General features: G+C 32.9%; 1 protein-coding gene and 1 pseudogene across 23 annotated transcripts; one reads left to right on the plus strand and one right to left on the minus strand.

The window, feature by feature from the left end:
• Positions 1 to 1,906: 1,906 nt before the first annotated feature.
• On the minus strand, positions 1,907 to 17,625 carry LOC100812851 (uncharacterized). Of its 23 annotated transcripts, none has more exons than XM_041011049.1 (11): positions 16,798 to 17,620; positions 16,578 to 16,680; positions 16,053 to 16,186; positions 15,191 to 15,294; positions 14,983 to 15,102; positions 13,612 to 13,766; positions 6,997 to 7,057; positions 5,452 to 5,571; positions 4,620 to 4,679; positions 3,750 to 3,919; positions 1,907 to 2,213 (listed from the first exon to the last, which is right to left on the minus strand). In XM_041011049.1, exons 5-11 carry the CDS (start codon positions 15,032 to 15,034, stop codon positions 2,052 to 2,054), a joined length of 780 nt encoding a protein of 259 aa, XP_040866983.1. In that variant the 5' UTR covers positions 15,035 to 15,102; positions 15,191 to 15,294; positions 16,053 to 16,186; positions 16,578 to 16,680; positions 16,798 to 17,620; the 3' UTR covers positions 1,907 to 2,051. The 23 variants fall into 23 exon arrangements, with proteins under 23 accessions (XP_040866983.1, XP_014625258.1, XP_040866982.1 ...); XM_014769772.3 differs by having other exon boundaries at positions 16,053 to 16,680; positions 16,798 to 16,856; positions 17,458 to 17,617; XM_041011048.1 differs by having other exon boundaries at positions 16,053 to 16,680; positions 16,798 to 16,856; positions 17,452 to 17,617.
• Positions 17,626 to 19,489: 1,864 nt separating this feature from the next.
• LOC100813921 (triacylglycerol lipase OBL1-like) overlaps positions 19,490 to 23,959 on the plus strand; it is a 35,548-nt pseudogene continuing 31,078 nt past the window's right edge.

Consider the following 23,959-nt stretch of genomic DNA (forward strand, 5'->3'; position numbering starts at 1 on the left):
TTAGAAGGACCACTTTCTAAGAAGGTTTCTGACCAAAAATCGTCTTAGAAACAATGTTTTTTTAATTTGTTTTAAAAAATATACCTCTTCTAAGATGATTTGTCTTTAAAACCGTCGTAGACACATTATCCCTCCAAGACGATCACATAACAATCGTGGAAAGTATAGACTTTTCACAACATTAGCTTCAAAGACGGGTCTATACCATTTTTAAAAGGTCCTCAGAACCTTCTTTGAAGGAAATATTTTTGTTAGTGCCACCTTAAATAGATATTGAAGAAATAGAGATAAAATAATTTGAATAAATCTAACCACTAATAACATACAAGATTAGAGTTTTAATTTTTTTACCCAATATGATTAGAGTTAATTATTTCTACTTGTAGAGAATAATTTTTTTTATCCATAGAAATTAGACATGATACCAAAGAGTTTATAACACTCACACACCTCTTACTTAATTTACTGGACTAGACCCCCTTGGTAGAGAATAAATAAATGAGAATGAGATTTACAAGATAGTCATAAGTTTTATCTTTTCTTTCGGGCCTCCGCCTGATTGATCATGGATTAAACCTTCACATTGTAAAGATAGGAAAAATATATTCGACATCCAAATGCTAGTAGACACCTAATTAGAGAGAAAAATATTGGTATGATAGAAAGAAAATAGAGAAAAATAAAAATTGTTGATGTATGTTTGAAATATTGAGATGTCAAAACATTACCATTCTTAACAATAATAATAATAATACCAAATAAATAAACTAACGTTGGAAAATCATAGTATCCAAAAAAAAAAGAACGTTGAAAAATCGTAGTCACCTACCATACAATAATTTATCTTCTGTAGCCATTGGCCCATTATTCCATTCCACGAGTCTACCATTCCTTGTGGGGCAGGAAAAAGGATAAGGGTGAGAAACCGGGAAAGTTTCATACCTAGTTGCATATCATGTATGTTTGTTTGTTGGTATTACTTTTTCTCAAGACCAAATTCAAGGTTATAGCATTAATTTTGAGGATTTCTAAAATCCCATGGTGGTAATCATAATTATAATCTATTTGTGTACAATTTTTACAATCTTAGAACCTTTTAACATTTCATAATATTAATGGTAATCACAATCTAAAACATTAGAATGGTATATGGCAAAACGTCACGTGGTTTATTCACGTTTTATTTTAAACAACCAATATTATTCACGTTTTACTATATATTGTTATATTCTTCAAACCTTCCCTTCGCTATTGTAGTCATTACTAGAAAATAAGCCTTCTACATCGGTTTTGAGGGTCTTTCTACATTGGTTATGATGCGTGGTTGTAGTTGGAGTCATTGAAAACTTGAGGTCTTACAACATCGATTGAATGACCGTCTTAGAAGGGCATGGGTACGAAGACGGGCATGGTGTCAGACCCGTCTTAGAATCATGAGGATTCTACATCGATTCTAAAGGCACAATCGATGTAGAATGGTGGTCATTCTACATCGGTTCTTTTGGAGGACCGTCGTAGTATTTGTGGGGTTCTACATCGGTTTTCAGTCAACCGATGTAGAATGGTGCCTTTTTTTAATTAAATGAATGACTTCTACATCGGTTCTCCTGGATGATCGTCGTAGTTTTTGTGGCGTTTTACATCAGTTTTCGGTCAACCGATGTAGAATGGTGCTTTTTTTATTATTATTTTCACGAAATTTAGTCAGGAACATAATGCAAATATGATGTACCTAGCTAATGTCTCATATGAGACTTAATTTATAAACCAAGGTAAAATTTTAGCTATCAAAATAGTTAATGAATAAGTACAAGAAGCTAGCTTGCTTATATATATATATATATATATATATATATATATATATATATGTTCTAGTAGCTAGCAGTACAATACAAAAAAAAACTTATAATTAAATAATAATTTGTCATTTCACACATACAAGGTATATATACATATATGTAGTTATGATCTAATAGCTACATTCAATGATTTTATTACCTTTGTCCGCATTTATATATACTTAATTCCCTACTCCAATATTACAAATCAAGTTATACAACACATATTCCTACATATACCGTACCATAAGGGATAAATTTCATAATTGACCACCCATGTCTTTGGAAGAATGTGATGCAAGGCCTTTTTTCACCTGCTTCATTTTCCATGATACCATCCCAAAAGGCCTTGTCCATTGTCTGCTTTATTTTCCCCTGCAACGCAAAAACATGGGAATCAGAAGTCAGAACTAAAATTAGCATGTCATCAGCTGTTAGTAAATTTAATGCATGTTACTGCTTTCTATAGTAATACTTAATATTGGAAATAACTGGAAAAGATTCTAGATTAGGCATACATTTCATACTTGGAGGGATAATATACATGTGTAGGTCAACATCAAAGGCCAGAGAAACAACATGAAACCAAAGGTATATCCAAGATTAGCCATTAAGTCAATGCTAACATTTATACGATAGGTACTAACCTCAACACTGTTCTGAATGTCATGAGAGACATCAAATTGATGAGTAACACTATAGTGATGCTCGTGAAGAAATTCATTTACAAGAAATCTACTTCACTTGTTATGCCAAGAAATTCATATACAAAAGATTCCGTTTTGACAAGAAAAGTGTTCACCTTTTATTTTGGGTTTAGGCGGGTCTGCACTCAGCAGATGCATTGCCAAAATGCCACTCTTAGGATGTTGGCTAACCAAAGTGAATATGATTAATCAATTAAACCCTAGCTTTTCTAATAATTTTTACATGTAGCTCACCCATTATATGTGGATATATATATTGTATTCACAGACGACAAGTACAAGTACAACCATATTTGCGACAAGAAATCAAGTCACTTAAATTAATAATTACATAGAAGAACAACACAAATATGGAATCAAATGAAGTGTTCACGATCTGGGAATTGACTTGGTACCTACGTAGGTTATTCAGTAACCAGAATACGTGTTCCTCCACATTCTTAGAACTGCATTTATATAATATTTTGGTCAACTTTATAAGCTACTTTATCATATTGCATGCCCAATGATATAATTGTGTCAAACAAACAAAAAAGTTTAATGGCTACTAATACTAATTGGTGATATATGCGGATATTCCTTTCTTTTTTCTTTCCGAGAAGGAAAGTGTTCAAATTCAAAAAAATAAAATAAAAAATCATTTTCTTATATTCGGAAAAAATATTAAAAAATAGTAGAAGTGTGGATATCCAATGAAATTAGAATGGATGGCCTATTTGGGTATGGTGAAGAGCCACACTTCGTGACCGACAAGATTCTAAAAATTGGAATGAATACTAACCTATTGTTGAAGTGTGGAGTATTGTGCATACAATTGATTTTCAATTTTTTTTATAGATAAATTATATTAACATATGTGTTTTATTAAAAATTATAAAAATTATTTTTTAACAGTGTAGTAAATTACGTTGGTTATTAATTTGTTTATGTTGTATAAATTATTTGTATTTTCTTTACAAAAAATATTTGCATTTTTAACATGGAGTATCATGTATCTTATCAATTTTGATACTTGATTGACGTAATACATAGTATTAGTAGCTTCAAGGGCTGTATATTTTCTTAGACAATGAAACTTCAGTTGACAATTTTTGATTCAAAAATTTATAAAATCATATCAATCATCATTGGTGATCATAATAATTGAGGGCATACTTCCAATTAAATGGCAAGGAAAAAAAAAGTGTGAAAATGATCAACATACCTCAGTGTCCTTGGAGTCAAAATCCATGGGGGTTGCCACATGGAAAACACCAGTGCAACCTTTAATGGCTTCATCAAAGCTTCCCTCTTGAGCAAGATCAGCCTTCCACAGAGACAATTTGGTCTTGGAATCTGGCGGCTCCACCAAATGCTTCACCTTCTTCATGTTAGCTGAAGCATGCATATAATAATAATAATAATAATAATAATAATAATAATAATAATAATAATAATAATAATAATAATAATAATAATAATAATAATAATGTAATAAATAAAAGTGTTAGTATTTATTTATATATATTCTAATTACAATTTAGCATCAAGATATCAACTTCTCCGCACGAGATGCTTCTTTATCGGGACATATTTTAAATCATTTGTGAAAAAATTAAGAAATCCAAGACAACTATTCAAAATTGTGACCAAAACTTCATTATAAGCAATGTAATGCACTGTTCAGGATTCAAAATTAGAAAGATTTGTAAAGGGTTAGATAAAGTTTGACAGTATGAGTTTCTAATAATTTTTCCAAAAATGCAAGTAATTTTTTTTAGGATCAGAAAATGATCAAATGCAGCACATGATAAAATGGATTGATAACAAGTGTTTCTAAGTAAAGCTGCTTCTTAGATTTTCCTTTGTTGACATATGATTAGTAGCCAGACAAAGGCATAATATGAAAAATATGTTCTCTGCATTGATTCTTTATTGATCTGTGACACGTGAAAGTTTATTATTGAGATGGACAATAGTCTATTTGAATTAATTATGATCCTAGAAAAAGGTCAAGAAGTGAGATACCATTAAACTTTGGATCAGGTCCCTGCAATTCAAGCTAGAGAAATCTGGGAAGAAATTAATGGCAAACCTTTGAGAATGCTATGATAAGTGATCCCAAGATGCAGAAAACCTCTCAGAAACCCATTGCCTGCACGTCAGAATGCAAAATAACCAAAGGTGAGCAATAGAAACATTGAAATTAGAATTAAGTGTAGCCTGACTTTGACTTACAACTCGACGACCTGCATAATCTGCTATTTTACCGCTTACAATGGGGCCATAATCTGCTATGTTTGACATTTAACATAAACATTTATTATACAATATATAAATCATGTTAAGGGGATATTGAAGGTTTTTTCTTGTTGAATGGAGAATATAACACAAACACTTGACCTTTCTCACTTTTACTTATGAATAACTTTAGCTAAATTTGCAGTGACTTCATATGTGAGACTCAAAGATGAATAGACAACAATCATTTGCAATTTGTTAAATTTGAGTATGCTATAATGTTTTTGCTAACTAAACAATGTAATTATCAAATGAATTTTATAAAATTTCTCCAAAATTATATTTAAAAAATAACCTTAATTAGCACATCATGTTTATATATATATTCTCCCCGTCACATGTTTTTATCTTTCTTTTGTTTTTATTTTTGTAGGCTTTTGTATAAAATATTATAAAACTAACATTTGTCTAAGAGATATTTTTAGATTAATTCAAGAATAAAAATAAAAATTTATAACACAAAAGTTGAAAACATACCACATTGCAATGTGTTAAATGTGATAGATTAAGTCTACCTCTCTATAATGTATTGCCTCCATTATCTTGATTTTACCAAATATTTTGACACTAGAGGTGATAAATGGAAAAATATTAATCCATCAGTAACTCTAGTGTCATGAAAATACCTTGAAGCTCAAAAGCCCAATCCGCTTGGCCAATCTTCCAGAGAAATCCTCTGTCATCACCGCCTGCAGTAGCCACCAAGGCTGCATCTATTGGGCTGCAGACAACTGAGTACAACTCCCCTAAACAAGAATTCAAGAAATCAAAAAAATAAATATCATCCCCAACTAAGTACATGACTTCAAAATTTGAAAAAGGAACAAAAAAAACATATTAGTTCGCCAACAAAGCCATTGCAGAATATTATGCTACTTAGAATCCTGAATTTGATTTCAATCTAATTAAATGCTTGGCATCAATTCAGCCATGGAGTTCCCCCATTTTGGTCTTTGAGAATTAGTTTTGTATATATTAATAGTGTATAATATTCACTAGCCAAAGAATTAAAAGATATATCATACTGTGAATGCACATAAATTGATTTTTGGATTGGCAGAATTAATTTGCTGGTAGTTACATGTGAGAAGTAGTTTTGCTTTCATTAGCCATATTTAATGCCATATTCTGTTGCCTAATTTATTTATTTGCTATACATTCATGGGTCAATATTCCATATTAAATGCATGCTTGACTTGGTTTTTCTGATCAATCTAAAACCACGATTGGGCAAAACATGATTTTCTCATGGTCAATGATAGTTTTTCTTAGGAACTATTAGACGTAACTTTCAATTTTAAGTTTTTTTTAGAATTTTAAAAATTAAAATTGATTTGGGTTTTATACACTAATTTTTAGATGTGTATAAGTTTTATTTCCACTACTAGAAATAACTCATTTCACGACGGTTGAAATGCACATTCCATGACGGTTGTTAACCATCATTATTTCTGATGATGTTGAAAGTGAAAAACATTTCATGATGGTTCATAAATAACCGTTGTTGTATTGTGAGTTTTTTTAAGACGGTTACTAACTGTTAACCGTCTTAAAAAATGTATCTTCTAAGATGGTTAATACAAAAATCTTATACGAAAGGACTTTCTAAGACGGTTGTTTGTAATAACCGTCTTAGAAAATATACATTCTAAGACGGTTGTCTGTAATGATCGTCTTAGAAAGTGTATTTTCTAAGACATTTATTACAAACAATCGTCTTAAAAAGTCTACCAGAGCTTATTTTTTAAGACGGTTATTTGTAATAATCGTTTTAGAAAGTATATATTCTAAGACGGCATTACAGACAATCGTCTTAGAAAGTCTTTCCTTATAAGCTTTTTTTAAGACGATTATTTTGTACTAATCATTTTAAAATTTTATATTATAAGATCATGCTTTTCTAGGTTATATATATATAGTGCCTTGTACAATTCACACTTTTAACACCTCTAAGATTTCATCATACTAACATAAAACTTGTTATACCAAACATGAATGACTCACAACTTTAACAAAAGAACTAAAATTAAGAATGAATATCACGTATATATGGAACCAAAATTATATTTTAACATTTTTCAAAATAGAGGGTATATTTTCTCAGCCAAACCTATTTGCATGTTATTCTAATAGTAAATATAGTTAAGAGAAACTAAGTACTTGAGTCATGCCTTTGGTTTTAGATGATGATTCATTGCTGTAGCCTAATTCATGCACAAATCTCCAAACATCCTGTGGAAAAATAGTCAATTCTTAGAGATGTACAAGATGGACTATTGAAATTTGATCAAAGTTTAACCATGAGAAGCATTGCTGATTTTACCTTACCAAAGTAATCATTCATGGGTCAAAAAATGATTCCCCAACCTCATCTTTCGAAGGTTGCAAAATATACACATTTATGCAAAATATTAATCAGTAGGAAGGCGTGATTAAAAATTAACTAGGAATGAGATTTTTAAACCAGTTCTTACTGCAAATCACACCATGCAATGAGATTTTTTAAACAAGTTCTCACTGCAAAAATATATAGGCAATATCGCTTGAATAAGGAAATATCCCTGAAAAACCTCCATTTGCTATGACCAATGGGGGAGTTCATGCACCAAAGAACTTGTCCAAGTAAGTTTCAACTTCCAAGACACAAAGTACACATAAGAATTTTTCCCTAAAAACAAAAGTGCAAATCATTCATGTACATGTCAAAAGTCAAATACTATTCAGAGTGGCTTTTTAAACTATATAAGAAAGAAAACTTTAAGATCTAATTATATATAGAGTTGCATTCATTGTAGAAGGCCTCTCCAATCCATTATTACCATACAAAGATTTGAATTTCTTGAATTCACAAACATTCCGAGTGAATAGGCAATTTAGTCCCTGAGATTGTAACCACTTTGCATATTAGTCCCTGACTTAAATTTTAATTCATAATAGTCCCTAACTTTACCTCCGTTATGCAAATAAGTCCCTGCTGTTAAAATCTAATTTCCTCCGTTAGTCAAATGTCTATTTGGCAAACGTAAGCATCCCAATGTGGCAGGTTTGAGTCCAAGTCAGCAATATTATGTGGCAAGGCAAGGACTGAATTGAAAAATTAGGTTAAAAAGAAATCAAAAATGAAGTAAACCCATTTTCCCTTTCACTATCTTACTGCTTGTAGGGTTTTTTAACTGTTTGCGGTTTGCTCTTCCCTCCCCTGCATTCTCGTGATTGAGGGTTCACGCTTTTTGTTAGGTTGGTGGTTTCATTCATTTCGTTTGCATTGTTTTGGTGGTTTGATTTGGGGTTTTATATGTTCGAGGGGTTTCATTTGCATTGTCTTCGCGCTTCGTAGGGAGGTTTATGATCCTTTATTATTTTCGTTTATGATGCTCTGTTTTTATAGATGACAATGTTTTTGGTTTCTGATTGTGTCTTCGCGCTTTTTGACAATGTCAATGTCTTCGCGCTTTTTGAGGTAGGTTTTTTTATTTCCTAATATATGACAATGTTTACGGTTTCTGATTGTGTAGAATGAATGACAATATAACTTTAGTATTGCACCATGGAGGAAGATTCACTCCACGTGCCAGTGATGGAAAGGTTGAATATATAGGCGGAGAATTTGACGTTTGGGAGGATATATCTCCAGATTGCCTGAATGCATTTATCTTATATGATCTGGTGAAAGCTTGTAAGAAGTATAGCAATATAAGAGAATGTTTTTGGTTGATTGATAAGGACTTAGATTTTAATCATGGGTTAAGGAGTTGTACAACTGATGGAGATATATTACACTTAGTTAGGGATGCTTTTGAAAATGAGAATGAGATAAATGTTTATTTTCATCATGAAGTAGATCCAATTTTAGAAGAAGTCCCACAGATGTTGTACTTGGAATGTGATCCAATTCGAAAAGCTGTTGAGAATGAGGATGATTTAGATGATGTACCTGTTGCTGGCCATGAGGAAGGTAAGTTTTAATTCATCTGTACTTGGTCCGACATGGTTACCATAATTAATTAATATGATTAATTTTTACTTGATCACCATTGATGCAGATGTTGGTGCTGGAGAGCAGAGAGATGCTGGTGAGCAGATGGATGCTGGTGAGCAGAGGGATGGGGGTGAGCAGAGGGATACTGATGCTGGTGAGCAAAGAGATGGTAGTGAGCAGAGGGATGCTGAAGCTGGTGAGGAGAGAGATGCTGGTGGTGAAGAGAGAGATGTTGCTGATAGTGAGGAGGAAAAGGAAGTTGACAGTGATGAGACAGATGCTGAGTGGTTTATAAATTTCTCTTGTATGTTGAATGAAGTTGAAGAAGCTGAAGTTGAGACAGATGGTTATCATTTAAAGGAGCTTAATATCCCCATTAGTAGTGATGATGAAGATGAGGATGTTGAAGTTTATCCTCAATATAGTCAAAGTAGTGGAGTTGGTGAACAGAAGTTGGAATTAGGGATGGAGTTTGGTACTCTAGATGAATTTAAATCCGCCTTGAGGGAGTATAGCATATTGATGGGCAGGGAGTTCAAGTGGAAGAAGAATGATAAACAAAGGGCTATAGCAAAATGCAAGAAGGCATTTTGTGATTGGGAAATCTACTGTGCAAAGAATGAAGTTAGAAACTCTTTTCAGATAAAGACATTTAAGCATAACCATAATTGCTGCAGAGAAGTGAACAACAAACAAGCAAATAGACAGTGGGTGGTCAGTAAACTTGAGGGCAAACTCAGAATGCAGCCAACCCTTAAATGTGTTGAAGCTTTGGAATATTTCAAGCAAGAGTTTGGAGTGCACATTGAAGTTACAAAGATGTGGAGAGCCATGAAAGAAGCAAAGCAATTAGTGGAAGGGAATGAGAGGAAACAATATGCCAAAGTATTTGATTATGCACATGAATTGTTGAGGAGTAATCCTGGATCAACAGTTAAGATCAACACAGTGCCAAGTCCAGAAGGTCCACCACAATTTCAGAGGCTATATATTTGTCTTGCTGGCTGTAAGAAGGGGTTTGTTGCTGGATGTAGACCATTCATAGGTCTAGATGGATGTTTCCTAAAGAGTGCATTTGGAGGAAACTTGCTCTCTACTGTTGGGCTTGATGGCAATAACCACATCTATGTTATTGCTTATGCTGTTGTGGACATTGAGAACAAAGACAATTGGAAATGGTTTTTAACTTTGCTGCATGAAGATCTTGGGGATTACATACAGAATGGGTGGAATTTCATGTCAGACATGCAAAAGGTATGACATGGTGTGATTTGAAATTGTTATCATAAGTTAGGTATTTAATTGAAGTTAATGACATAAGTTAGGGACTAGTCCAGAAGTATTTACTACTTTGCTGCAATTTTTCAGGGACTTATTCCAGCTTTACAGGAAGTCATGCCTGGTGCACCTCATAGATTTTGTGTCTTGCATCTTTGGAAAAATTTTACAAAGCAATGGAAAAGCAAGGAACTTAAAGGAATTGTGTGGCAATGTGCAAAATCCACTACTGTTGCTGAGTTTGAAGGCCATATGGCCCATTTGAAGACAATCAATTGCCAGGCTTGGGAGTATTTGAATAAATGGCCCAAACAAGCATGGACAAAAGCCCACTTTAGTACAATACCCAAGGTGGACAATATATGCAACAACACTTGTGAGGTATTGAATTCTAGAATTCTGCAGTATAGATGCAAGCCTATTATCACAATGCTTGAAGAAATTAGAAGTTATATCATGAGAACCATGGCTGCCCGCAAGGTTAAACTTTCTGGAAAGCCTGGATCATTATGTCCAGTGCAGTATAAAAGACTAGAAAAATAATTTCATTTTGCTAATCAATGGACTCCCATTTGGTGTGGTGATAACATGGGCCTGAGATATGAGGTCCACATGTGGGGGAATAAGGTTGAGGTCAATTTAGGTTAATGAACATGCACTTGTGGAGTATGGCAACTAACAGGTTGTGTTCTTTATAGTTTTTTTTTTCATTCCTAACCTACATGTGTGCTGATTTTACAACTTTGATGTAGGGATGCCATGCCGACATGCCATTGCAACAATAACTCACAAAGGAGGGAAGCCTGAGGACATGTGTCATGAGTGGCTGTCAATAGAAGTTTATAATAAGACATACCAACATTTTATTGAACCAGTCCAAGGACCACAATATTGGGCCCAGACACAGTATACACACCCTGTTCCACCACATAGAAGGGTCCAAAGAGAAAGGCCAAAGAAAAATAGAAGGAGATCTGTAGATGAGGACAATGTCACAGGACATAAGCTAAAGAGGAAATTGGCTGAGTTTACATGTGGAAGGTGTGGCCAAACCAATCATAACATTAGAAGCTGTAAAAATATTGGAGTTCCTGTTAGGCCAAAGAAATATGTTGCACCATCAACTTCAAATGAGGATGACCACCTATTATCTCAAGATGAACAAGCTTTGAATGAGGCTGAAGAAGCTGCTGCTCATGTTCAACAAGATCCGGTGGAGATTAATTTATCTCAGCCTCATTTGTCACAAGATAGTGACATGGAGTTGATGGTAAATATTTGTCACAACAAAGTAGTTTTATCTCAACCTAATTTGTTGCAGCACTCCATTTTTATATATTACAATTATTCATGTTTGGCATTTGCATGTAGGTCCCTGCAACTATTGTTCCACCAATAGCAAGGAATAAGCTAACCATAACAAGAGCCAAACAAAGGAAGGTTGCTGATAAAGATGATGCAGAAAACTGAAGAAGCATTTTTTGTTGCATTTTGAAGCTTGCTGAAGGTTGGTTGCTGAAGACCCATTTTTTGTTGCATTTTGAAGGTTGCTGAGTTTGAAGGTTGCTGATGAAGAAAACTGAAGAAGCATTTTTTATTGCATTTTGATATTAGGATGTGTAGTTGTATATTTTGAAAGCTTCACTGGCATGTGAAATGATGTAAACATTATGGCTTACTGAACAATTGCTTCTAACTACCATGTTTTGGGATGTCAAATATTATGTGAAATATTGATTTAATGTCATGTTTCTTCTCTTTCTTTTATAAATTATACACTGTGTTGGATTTGGAATTGGAGTAGGACCACCTAGTTTAGTGCTACTTCAATAACTTCAAAAAGTTATATAACAACAAATTATATTTAATAAACTTCTCTTTCTTGTGCCATCACCTAATTCTCTTTCTTTTATTTCAAGCTGTCCCTTCGAAATGATATCATGTTTCTTCTCTTTCTTTTATAAATTATACACTGTGTTGGATTTGGAGTTGGAGTAGTACAATCCATCCCAACATACATTATGAGCTGCTTCTTATTACCTAATTCTCTTTCTTTTATTAAATTATATTTAATAAACTGCAAATTTCAGCAACAAATTTCACCAACAAATTATATTTAATTGAAATGGGTAATTGACAGTAGCAACAAAAGCTGCTATTACACTACAAAAGCTACTTCCTACTACAAATTCTTCAGCAAAACAACAATTACAATTTCAAAAGCTGCTATTACACATTTTACCTAAAATACATTCCCCCTAAAACTAACATTACAATTAAAAATGAAAAACCTAACAACACAATGTTTGTTAAATTTCTCATTTTCTTCTACAAAGCTTCAATTTGTAGCCTCAAATCAGCCACTACCATTGTTTCTCTTGAGACAGAAGACGAATTAGAAAGTTGGTTTTCTTCTTCAACCCATTGAAAAAATTGACAGTTATCTGGGTCTGTTTGGGGTAATGCACAAGTATAGAATAACCTTCCTGGGTGCCTCCTTGTTCTTGCAGTTTGAATAGTTGCACGTCTTCCATGGTGGCATTGCCGAATGAAACTACCAGAAAATGCACAATAACTGCCACTTGCAGACATGGACAAATCAAGTGAACAAGCAGCAGCGACTGAGCCTCAGAGTAGAAGAAGAAGAAGCAACTCAACGTGGGAAGAAGAAGAAGAAGAAGAAGAAGAAGAAGCAACCAGCAGCTTTGTAAACCCTAATTTTTTTGGGGAAGAAGAAGCAACCTTGCGTGTGAGAGAGAATTTATTGATGCAGACCTCAGTGCCACGTTGGACAATCTACGTGGCACTGAATTGCCACCTATACACCTCACTAACGCCGTCACCTGAGAATTTAACGACAGAGACTATTTTGCAAAACTTATGTAAAGTTAGGGACTATTATGAATTAAAATTTAAGTCAGGGACTAATATGCAAAGTGGTTACAATCTCAGGGACTAAATTGCCTATTCACTCCAAACATTCCATTTCACAAAAAAGTATGCTCTAGAAGATACCAACGGTCTTGTACCAAAAAAGCTTGGCTATACTAAAAGTATTGAATATCTTGTATTTCCACTTGCTACATGCTTTCTTAGTTTCCATTTTTTTATCCTTGGGAATGAAATATAGGACCAGGGGATTTATAACGACTCATGCACTTTGCTCAACCAACTGAACTAGACGCTTTGGTTCTTAGTTTCCATCTATAGGCTAGAGCATACAAAAACATATTTTCAAAATTCTGATAACAACTCAGCTACACCACACCAACTTCAACGAGTTGATTACCTGCTCCAACTCTAAAATTCTCACTTTCCTACTCACTCAAATTCTAAAAACATCAAATATAAATAAATACATAATTTTCAAAGCACCAGCTCGACAAAGATGAACAAAGGAACACTAAACAAGCTAAGTCAAGCTTCGAACAATTCCTCTTATTATTTATTTTTTGGTGCATTTTGTCGGCAACATATGAAGAAGTGTGAAACAGAAGGAAGAGAAAGAAGAATGAAACGAGACACGAACCAGTGAGAGTGTTCCAAGTGGTTCTGTTAATGCCTTGTGCAGAGACCATAGCGAGCAACGAGTGAAGAAGAAGAAGCAAAGAGAGAACACTGGGAACGACACGTGGCTTCCACATTCTGACAAAGTTTCTGTTTCCGGTGAAGTCCCGGCTAAGCCTGTCGAAGAAAACAAGCTGAGAATTTTAGCCAGCTTACTATAGGAGTGGCAACTGACAAGGTTGTGTACTTGTGTGATATATATAGAAGGTGAAATAAAGAGAAAAGAAATTTTAAGAAAAAACAAAATTAATAAAATAGAAAAATTATATTGTTTAGATGGGTAATAATAAGAAAAATAGTCATTTCTCTTTCCTTTTCTTTTTTTTGATAAAATGGGAAATCCCCCCTACAAACTAGAAAGCACGAGAAAACGTGATTGAAAAAGTGTTTACTAATCTCTAGTATGCCCATCCAAATAGTTATTCCTCTCTTAATGAAAAGCAATTAGATAAAAATATTTGATTTTTTAAGAAATTAAAATAAAAAGAGATTATTTTTCTATATTTCATGTCAATTTGAAAGAAAAGTATTTTTTTAGGTCCTATGAAAGTAAGTTTTCTTCTTATTTTTTCCTTTCATATAAATGGTGAAAAATTAATATTTCAATCACGCCTTCCTACTTTACTAATTCATTTTGCTTCATTTTACCCCAAACAAAGAACCTACCAAATGTGTATATTTTCAATTTTATTTATAGAAGTTACTTTTTCCTTTTATTTTCAATTTTATTCACGCCTTCCTACAAAATGTTAATTTTTCATGTCAATTTTATTTATAGAACCATCAACATTTAAATTTTTATTTATAGAAGTTAATTTTTCCTTTTATTTTCTTCTCAATTAAAAAAAATATTTCATAAGTCGTATTTTTTTTATTTCCTCTCCTACCAAATGGACAAATAATTTTGATTTGGATAAGATGAAATACACAAAAAAATGAAGAAATTTTCAAATTTTCATATAGATTCTACATTTTTTTTAATTTTAATTTAAATATTTCTTTCCTTTTTTTTTTCTTTCATTCGTTACTCTTCTCTCCAACCAAATCAATCCTTAAGTCTTTTTCTTAATCATTAAGGAACTTTATATCTCCTGCATTATATTACTCGTGTTATTGAAAAAAAAATATTTTCTTAATGAGAAGTATATTAACCACTTTGCTAATTCAAGGAAGGATCATTTGCTTAAGTTTTATGTGAAGTACATTAACCACTTTTTTAGTTACTATGAGATATCTAACTATAGTTCCCTCATGCCTAAAACAATTATTATAACGTAACCGGAATATATATAACAAAAGAAAAGGAATTAATAAAATTTGAATAGTACCAGACCATATACATAATCATTAACGAAGCTCGTTGAAATAGATAGTGATCCAACCATGAGACTTGAATACCATATTAGACAAAAAAATTGAAAAGCTAGTTCAGAACCAGAAAATTGTCCAAATCCTACAAAAAAAAAAATATTTTGACTATATCCATAGCTAATGAAAGACATCTAAACAGAAAATCCTTTGAAAAATCAGTAATGGGTTACCTTTCGGTTGGAGAAATGGATCATATTTTGAAATCGTTTGCCTTTCGTTCTAGCAACTGACCCACTGGTGCAATAATGGCATGTCCTTTCCTGTTTCTGTACATCTAACAAAACCCAAAATTTGTCTTCGATCGATGTAGGAAAACTCGATCAATCATGAATTATATATACTAGTTCAAAAATTAATTAATAGAAGAAAGGAAATAAATAATATATATATATATATACACACACATGCAAATAACATCATAATTCTCCAACAGTAGTCTTGTGTTTGATCTCAATATTTGGGTAAAAAAAATACTCTTAAAACAGATTTCTGCTATAATTTCTGACTTTACTCATGATCTAGCTAATTTCTCAGTCCTAAAATAATTAACAGGATACTGTATAGAAACCACAAAATATGAGTAGCCAGCCTAATGGCTCTGAGCTGATCTCTAGATAGCTAGTGAGGCTGCCATTTTATTATTATTATTATTATTGCCCAGCCCATCACTTCCATATAAGTACATATTCAACAATAATCTCAGAGTTCATATAGAAACACATACAATAATGTCTTATAATAAAAACTTCGCAATAGTATGACCTTTGGTTATCTTTAAGACAACGGATAAAAAGCCCGAATGCTAGTAATATACTCTTAAACACACTGCATCACTTGACTATTTGTAATATACTCTTAAGGAATAGACACAAAACTACTATTTTAGTTTGAAAGTTATCACCTTTAAATCTTCATGTTTCTATGTTGTGTTAATTTCTTTCCTTTGTTTGGGAGAGGGGGAATGTAAAATGATGAAGTTATTTGAATTTAAAAACTATATACATACAATTTAACTAATGAAGCGAGTCTTACCGTGTCCTGAGTTAATAGTCCAGATGTTGGATCAAATAGTTGGCTAATGAATTCTTCTTGAGTTTTCTTCTCTTCAATGCTGACAATTCTGGGTTCATACATAATGAACCAAAGCAGAAGCCATTTCTTTCCACCTCTCCAAAATTACCAAATTTGTTATTAAATTGGACAACCTCCAATAAAAAGTTACGATTATAATAACATCCTAGAACAGATATTCACTACTATTTTAATGGGTGAGCTTGACAATGCTTTCCAGATAAAACAATTTTAATGTCAAAGGTGATTTAAGTCTTGTTAACTATGTATATCCTTATACCCAATGACTTGCTTCATGAGCTCAATGAAAATTTGACAATTGTAGCAATGATAAATTATCATATCACATGTCTCACATGCAAAAATTACTGTATTCCCTTATATTAAACATAGAAGATAATGCAAGAAAGTATGTCTTGTTTGCTTTAGTAGACACAAATGAAACTGGTAAATGACATTGGAAGAAAACAGAAATTTGAATCCTACCAATTGTATGTAGACCAAAATGAAGCCTATAAACTAACCCATCTCACCATGGTAATCTACCATAGATATAAGAATCCTACAGGCCTACACTTTATAGCATGTACTGTAGTCATAGAGAAAGAAGAGTTTTATCAATCAGATGAGAAAAGACTACATCAATGATGATGATGATGAATTAGTAAACAAATTACACTAATTCATTTAAGAAAATTTTACTCACATCCCATGCATATTTGAAGAAAAATTTGAACTTCCACCACCAGGAAGAGATCCTTGAAGCTTATTCCACCATGATTAAAAAAAAAAAGAAGATATATTAGATATGCGTATAAAAAGTAACAATAACATATTTCCTGATTAATTTTTCAGAAGCAAAATTGCAGTCAGGCTTCATAAAAATAGAACCAAATAGGAAAGTCACACCACCATTCAAACATGAATTTAAGAGACAAAAATCGCAAATCTATTTCGTCCATAAATAAATATTCATTTTTCCAAAAAAGAAAAAACATTGAAGGAATATAAATTAAAAAAAAATCCATCAATCTCACATAACACAACAAATCCAACGAAAAACCTATCAACAACATAAACAAAAAAACAAAAAATCCCTAAACAAACCTAAACCGAAGATCCCCGCAACCGAACGTGAAACAACTCGATCCGAATACACAAAACAAAATTAATGAACGCAGAGGGTTCAACGCACATGAAAAACACACAAAACAAACGCCAGTCACATCGAAGAAAAAAGCATAAAATAAAAAGGAAGAAACAGAGAGAAAAATAAAATCTATAGTTAGAAAAGGAAGAGAGATGCGGAAGCGGCGTTTAGAAGGAAGAGAGAGAGAGAGAAATAAAATATTTTACTAACACTTACGTAGCTTCGTTGGAAGTTGTTGTCTTCAATCAACAAACTAAAGCTGGTGAACCTCAAAGCGGTGAAGGCGATGAAGAGGCTATTGATGAAGGCGCATTTGGGCGCAACGGCGGTGGAGAAGGTGCTGAAAATTGTGGAAAGTCACGAGAGAATGGAAGAGTGAACAGCTAGCAAAATATTGTATTGATTTAGGGTTGTCAGTTAGCCCAATTAAAATGTGCCACGTCAGCAACAAAAAGTGGGTTTCAAAGACGGTCTTGAAAAAACAATGTTGTAAAATATTTTTAAAGTCATTTTTGAGGAAACCACATTTAAAAAGTTACAACTATTTACAAAAATGTCACCGCTTAATTTACTACATCGGTCTTTGTATGATCGTCGTAGAATCAGTGTCATAAAAAGCCTTTTTTCTAGTAGTGTTCAGAGAAAGTATAATGTCTATTATTAAAAGAATTTATTAAATGTGGTTAACTTTTCCCCTTTTAAATCAACTTGATGCAACTATTTATGATATATTGATATGGAGTACATGTAAGAGCCACTAGGTTGGGCACATGCTGATCCTACATGGACTTCTCAACAAATCTAGGCTCTAGCTTGCAAAAACTCAGGACATGGAGGTACTTAATAATTTCATCTGTTAATGTTTAAACTCAAACAACAGGTTCTTATCTTGGATTGAAACAGAAGCTTCAGAAGCTGGGCACTGTCAACAGGTTCATTGAAACAAGAGCTCAATCAGAAACTTGCAAATGACACCAAAGCATAAATAAAAAAAAAAAATTTAAGCTTGAGCAAGAACAAATACCAAAAGGGGAGTCACCAAACAAGGAATTGGTAGAGAAAGCAGTTGAAGTCAAGAAAGAGGTGGAAGAGGTGTTGAAATCAACTAAGTTGAAGATTGTTGGAGTAATGGAGAGAAGTGTGGTGAGTGCACCACCAAACATAAAACAGAAAATAACCTATTTTTAAAATTAGACCATGAATGAAATTGATAGAGTGGTAAATGAGGAAGATCTTAAGGGCAAAATCAAGGAGTTGGAGAGTAAGATAGCTCAAGGCTCAAATTCTGAGGATATGGAAAAGATAAAGGTGTTAAAGAGAGTATTCTTGCTGCATTGGATGTCTCAACACTAAAGGAAAAGATTGAGAGACTAAGGGAAGATTTGGAATCTTCATCCAAGGATGTTTATGTAAAACAATTAAGTGTTAAGTCTTGACAAATATTTTGTTAACTATGGTTGTTGTTATCCCAACCATGTAAATTAGCACATTGGCAACATAAATTTAGCTTTCAAACTGTCAGAAACCAGAATAAAAAATAAGAAAGAAACTATATATATTGAATAATATGAGGTATTACAGCAGAAGAAACTGTGGTACCTCATAGCAATGCTCCTTTTCAGTTTTTACTACTCATTTATGCGTTAGCTTGGGATGACTAAACCAAAAGCTTACTGCAATGCACTTCATCATGGTGTTCAGACACTGGTCCTTTGAAGTCACTACATGAAGAATTGTAAGCATCATTGGTTAGAAAATTTATAGCAAAGTAAAACACCCTTAAAGTAACCTTTTTTCCTCATATTTCCAATGCCATGCTTGGCTCTGTGCTTACTAATGGTAGGCAAGTCCTTTGCATTCTCAAGAAATTTGAAACCTCCAAGGCTACAGCTTGTACTCACCTACAGTTCAGATAGATGCACAAGGTTACAATTCACATCATCAAGGATAAATTACTAACATCTTTTTTTATCTGCAAATTAATAACATTGTTAAAGAGATCAACTACAAGTACAAAGCGAGACAAAAAGTGCCAACATATTATTAAAACAAATTGCATAAGGCGGAAAAAGTGTTCACTTATTATTAGCATTGATAAATGACTCCTTTGATGAAAGTATGCTTTACATAGTAAAGTTTGGAAGCACCTAACTATAATCAATAGAACTATCAAATTCTTGATATTCACCTCATTTTAACATTGTGAGTCTGCAAGTGCAGCGCTTAGGTTTGCGAGTGCAGTGGAATGATGGAGCGGCAAAGACGACGACAAGGGAAACACCATGAGTCTGCGAGTGCGGCGCTTAGGTTTGCGACGAAGAGGCATGAGGTCGAGAAGCACGTGAGCATTGTGGAGGGAAGGGAATGTCTCAGCGAAGTGCAGCACATGAGAAATGGAACACATGGAGTGCAACGCCATCATCGAGAGAGAGAAGATGAGAGTGTGTGTAGATAATAGAAATAGAAATAGAATGAGAATGAGAATAAAGATAAAAAGTAGAAGAGGGAGAGGTCAAGAAGTGGATGAGTCACACATGCCACCAACTCTTTTCACTTCACTCATTTAGATCTCCACGACGATGGAGGCGCAGGCAGAGAGAGCTAGGGTTTTTTAAAACTACGGGAGAGTGATTAAAAAGAAGAAAATAAGGACTGACAGAAAGAGTCCGTCCGTATTCCTCAATCTCGCATTCTACATCGGTTCTACGAGAACCGATGTCGTAATGCATTTTCAAATATGGTCTTCTCAAGATCGTCTTTAAAATTTTTCAGTTATTTACAAAAATGTCACCGCTTTACTTACGACATCGATTTCTATACAACCGTCGTAAAACGTGCGTCGTAAAATGCAACTTTTCTAGTAGTGTTACAACTTCTATATAAATCTAAAAGAGTGTGACAAAGAAAGATAAATAGCTCACTGAAAAACACCATCCTTTCTTTAATTTCTTTGTAAGCCATAGCTGCAACCAATTGCAATAAGGGTTTCGCCGACAGTTAGATGTTGTTGAAGCCCGAAGATGCTGGTTTCTTTGATCTCCCTCGTGCCTTGTTTAGTAAAAACTTATCACATAGGAAGTTGGTGGAATGCCATGAAAAGGGTGTTTTGGATGAAAGTTTTGGCCATCGATGGCTTATATTTATTTCTATTTTGACCCAGAAGTTCTTGCAGCTTGTGGCTAAGCCACTGGTAGGCTTTGGGAGTTTCGTTGAGAATTTTCTCAACCTTGGTGCCCTCAATGGAGGTGTTTCTGGGATCGTCCTTAACTTTTTCAGAGGTTAATTCTTATTCTTTATGTGTCAATAATGGGTTCAATTCTTCTTCGGTTACAAGAAATCTCACTTGCAACGAGAGAAAAAAAGACAAGAATATTTTGTGAGATCCAAGATACAAAATGTTTGTGTCTTTCTCTCTCGTAAAGGTGGAGAGGAAATTCAACTTGTTTTGTGTATGTATATAGTTTGCTTTGTGTTTGGAAACAAAATTTTCCAATTCCTAATTTGACCTCGATTTGTGAGAAACATCCATTTGAAGATACCAGGCATACAAAAATAGACTATTTTTTTAACTAATCTGGCTTTGTATTTAAAATTGGCTTAAGTACAAATTTTACCACTCAAATTTTATTATTATATAAATTTTATCGTTTAAATTTTATTTTTATAAATTTTATCACCCAAATTTTTAATTTTCACAAATTTTATCACTATTGACGAACAATTGATTATTTTGACTTCTGACATCAATATATTTATAACCGATGTAGAAAAATAACTTTTTACATTGGTTATAACTATAATCAATGTAAAAAGTTATTTTTTTAACACGAATTATAACTATTACTGATGTATAAAAATTTAGAAAAATAACTTTTTACATTATTTTGTTACCATGATGGTAAAGTGCACAAAAATTAAAATTTTAAATGGTAAAATTTGTCAAATGTTGAAATTAAGTTGGATGATAATATTCATAAAAAAACTTGAGTCGTAAAATTCATAAAATATGAAAGTTGAGTCGTAAAATTTGTGAAAATAAAAATTGAATGATAAAATTTATAAAATAATGTAAGTTGGTGGTAAAATTTACAATTGAGCCTTTAAAATTTTTGCTTTATTAAAGAAAAAATAAAATTAAACATTTTGTTTTATTTTCACCCTTTTTATCTATAAAAAATAAAAATGAAGTAACATTATAATCAGTTGTGGATGTCACCATTTTTTTTTGGGGGGTGGGGGGGATAATTAAACAAATATTTCTTTTACCAAAACAAATTCTATACTTTTAAAAGGAGAAGAAAAAAAATTGGAAGTTCATTACTTCTCTTGCTCCTATGAAGCTTCACCCACTACTAGAAGACACGCTTTCAACATCGGTCAAGATGGGGATTCAAAGACGGTGGTTAACCGTTTTTGATTGTAACGTTGTTGAAACTAAAAATTTTCAACAACGGTTAGTAATTCACCGATGTAGAATTACATTGTTTTTGAATACGGTGCTACCCATTTGTTCGATGTAGAAACCTTAGTTTCTACAACGGCGGTAGTTGAGGCACCGATGTTGTAAGCTGGATTTTCTACATCGTTGGCGAGGTAGGCACCGATGTAGTAACCTGGATTATTTTCTACATCGGTGGTGGCTGGGGCACTGATGTTGTAACTTGGATTTTCTACATCGTTGGCAAGGTAGGCACTGATGTAGTAACCTGGATTTTCTACATCGTTGGTGAGGTAGGCACCGATGTAGTAACATGCGCTTTCTAAGTCATTTTTTAATTAATAAAAATTATTTATAATGACAAAATTATGTATATTACAAAAATTATAAAATTATCTATATTACTAACAATCAATAAATATAACAAAATAATATTAAATTAACTAAAACAGAAGAATGAGTAAAAAATATAATACTCCTTACTAGAAATTGATGAAGTGGAAAATAAACAAATCATTATAGAAATAGTACACAACTGCATTTATTTTACGGACACAATTTGACAGCATTTGACAACTTTGTTTCAGGACGAATATGCATTTGTAACCAATCTGACCAAGAACATTAAATCATGCCACTAATTTGTTGTAAACTGTTATCCTACTTAATGTCTGTGAAATCGAATATGGAGCAATGATCACAATTCAAATTTTAATAAATACATTAAAAAATTCACAGAAAAACCAAACTTCTATCTTACCTCTCATTTCCGAAAGATAACACCAAAAGTCCAACCAATGACTTCAACTTGAGGGATTTTTTCTTGCTGTTCTGGTGTGAAGTTGTCCTTTTGTTTCTTCAAGCAACCCTAAATCAATGAAATGAAATAGTATTGAGGTATGTTTTATACAAGTTCTCCCATCTTGTCATCAGCCACAAAACACAGTACCACTAAATGGGCAAAAACTTGAATATAAATTTAATGAACAAAATTAATAATTGCACAAACATTTAGTGTTGTGGACATAACCTCACTAGCTTCTCCCTTGTCACTGGCTTCTCTCTATGGGGAATAATTAATAAAAATTTTAAAATTGTATCAGGACAAAGCACTATAGACATGTACCTTATGCAATCATTTCTACCCTATTATTGGAGGGCAATGGAGGTAAATATTGAGTATGTTATAGTTATATTGCTGGAGGTTTCATCAAATTTGTCCTAATACTCCTTACTGTGACAGTGCTATGGGAAAAATGGTAACATAAACTTTGGTTTAACACTACAACACAATCATTTCAATTGAAAATATCAAAGTGCCATCATATCTCAGACCGTACTTGAGTATGTATCCCAAAAGTTGGTAAAAAAAATTCAAAATTAACTAAATTGGCATATTATATGCATATCGTTGTTAGACATGCATTTGACACTATACTTTGCCAATTTGAGTATTTGGCTTTCATAGATCTAGACATAATTTCACAACTTCAAAATCGGCATTTAATAAATAAAAGATTAAAAAAATTTAAAATAGGTAAACCTCGATAATCTTTGGGGTGGAGCATTCCCCGGTAACGGTGAGTTGGGTGATTTCATAGCGAGAAGCCATGCAAGTAATCATTAAGCTTCCATCTTGGCCATTTTCCTCCTCCAAAACAGGATCAATGACAAGGTTATTATTAAAACATGACTACAATCATTAGAAAATAATAATGAGATTCTCAGCAGCAATCACATCATGAAGGAACAATTTATGGGATAGTCATAATAGGTAAAAGGTCATTAGTCTTCATCATGATGATCTCATTTTATCATAATGAGTTTTATGAAGAGGAACCTGGCATTAACAAGCCCAGAAGATCATCCAATAAAAATAGCACACAAACTCATGCAATTATGCCAAAGAATTTGGTATCCACTGAAAAGTAGTTGGAAAAATAAAAATTTGTTTAAAAACATATTTCTAGGTTAAAGAAGACAAAACACACATATATGAAAATATAATTTAATAATAGTGCATGAAATGTGTGATGTGGGTACCAGGTCAGAAATCTTTAGAGAAAAGGAAATTAGATGATTTTATAGTAAATCAAAATTTCATAATAAACTTAAAATGGTAGAAACAAATTATGCATCCTACAAAGCAAGTACATATTTAGTGACATTAGAGTGCAAATGTGAGCAAGATTCATACCACAGAAACTGAGGCAACAAGATCATACATCATTATTCCCGCATCTGCAAGGGCAAGGCTAGCACATGATATGACAATTGGGA

Source organism: Glycine max, chromosome 17 (genome assembly GCF_000004515.6).
Source record: "Glycine max cultivar Williams 82 chromosome 17, Glycine_max_v4.0, whole genome shotgun sequence".
In the NCBI taxonomy this organism is placed as follows: Eukaryota; Viridiplantae; Streptophyta; class Magnoliopsida; order Fabales; family Fabaceae; genus Glycine; species Glycine max.

Coding starts and splice junctions, on each gene's coding strand:
- LOC100812851 (XM_041011047.1), bottom strand. Junction 7,058..15,190: donor TCCATTTCTCCAACCGAAAG/GTAACCCATTAC, acceptor ATTTTTCCACAG/GATGTTTGGAGATTTGTGCA. Junction 5,572..6,996: donor ATCATCATCTAAAACCAAAG/GCATGACTCAAG, acceptor ATTCTTGTTTAG/GGGAGTTGTACTCAGTTGTC.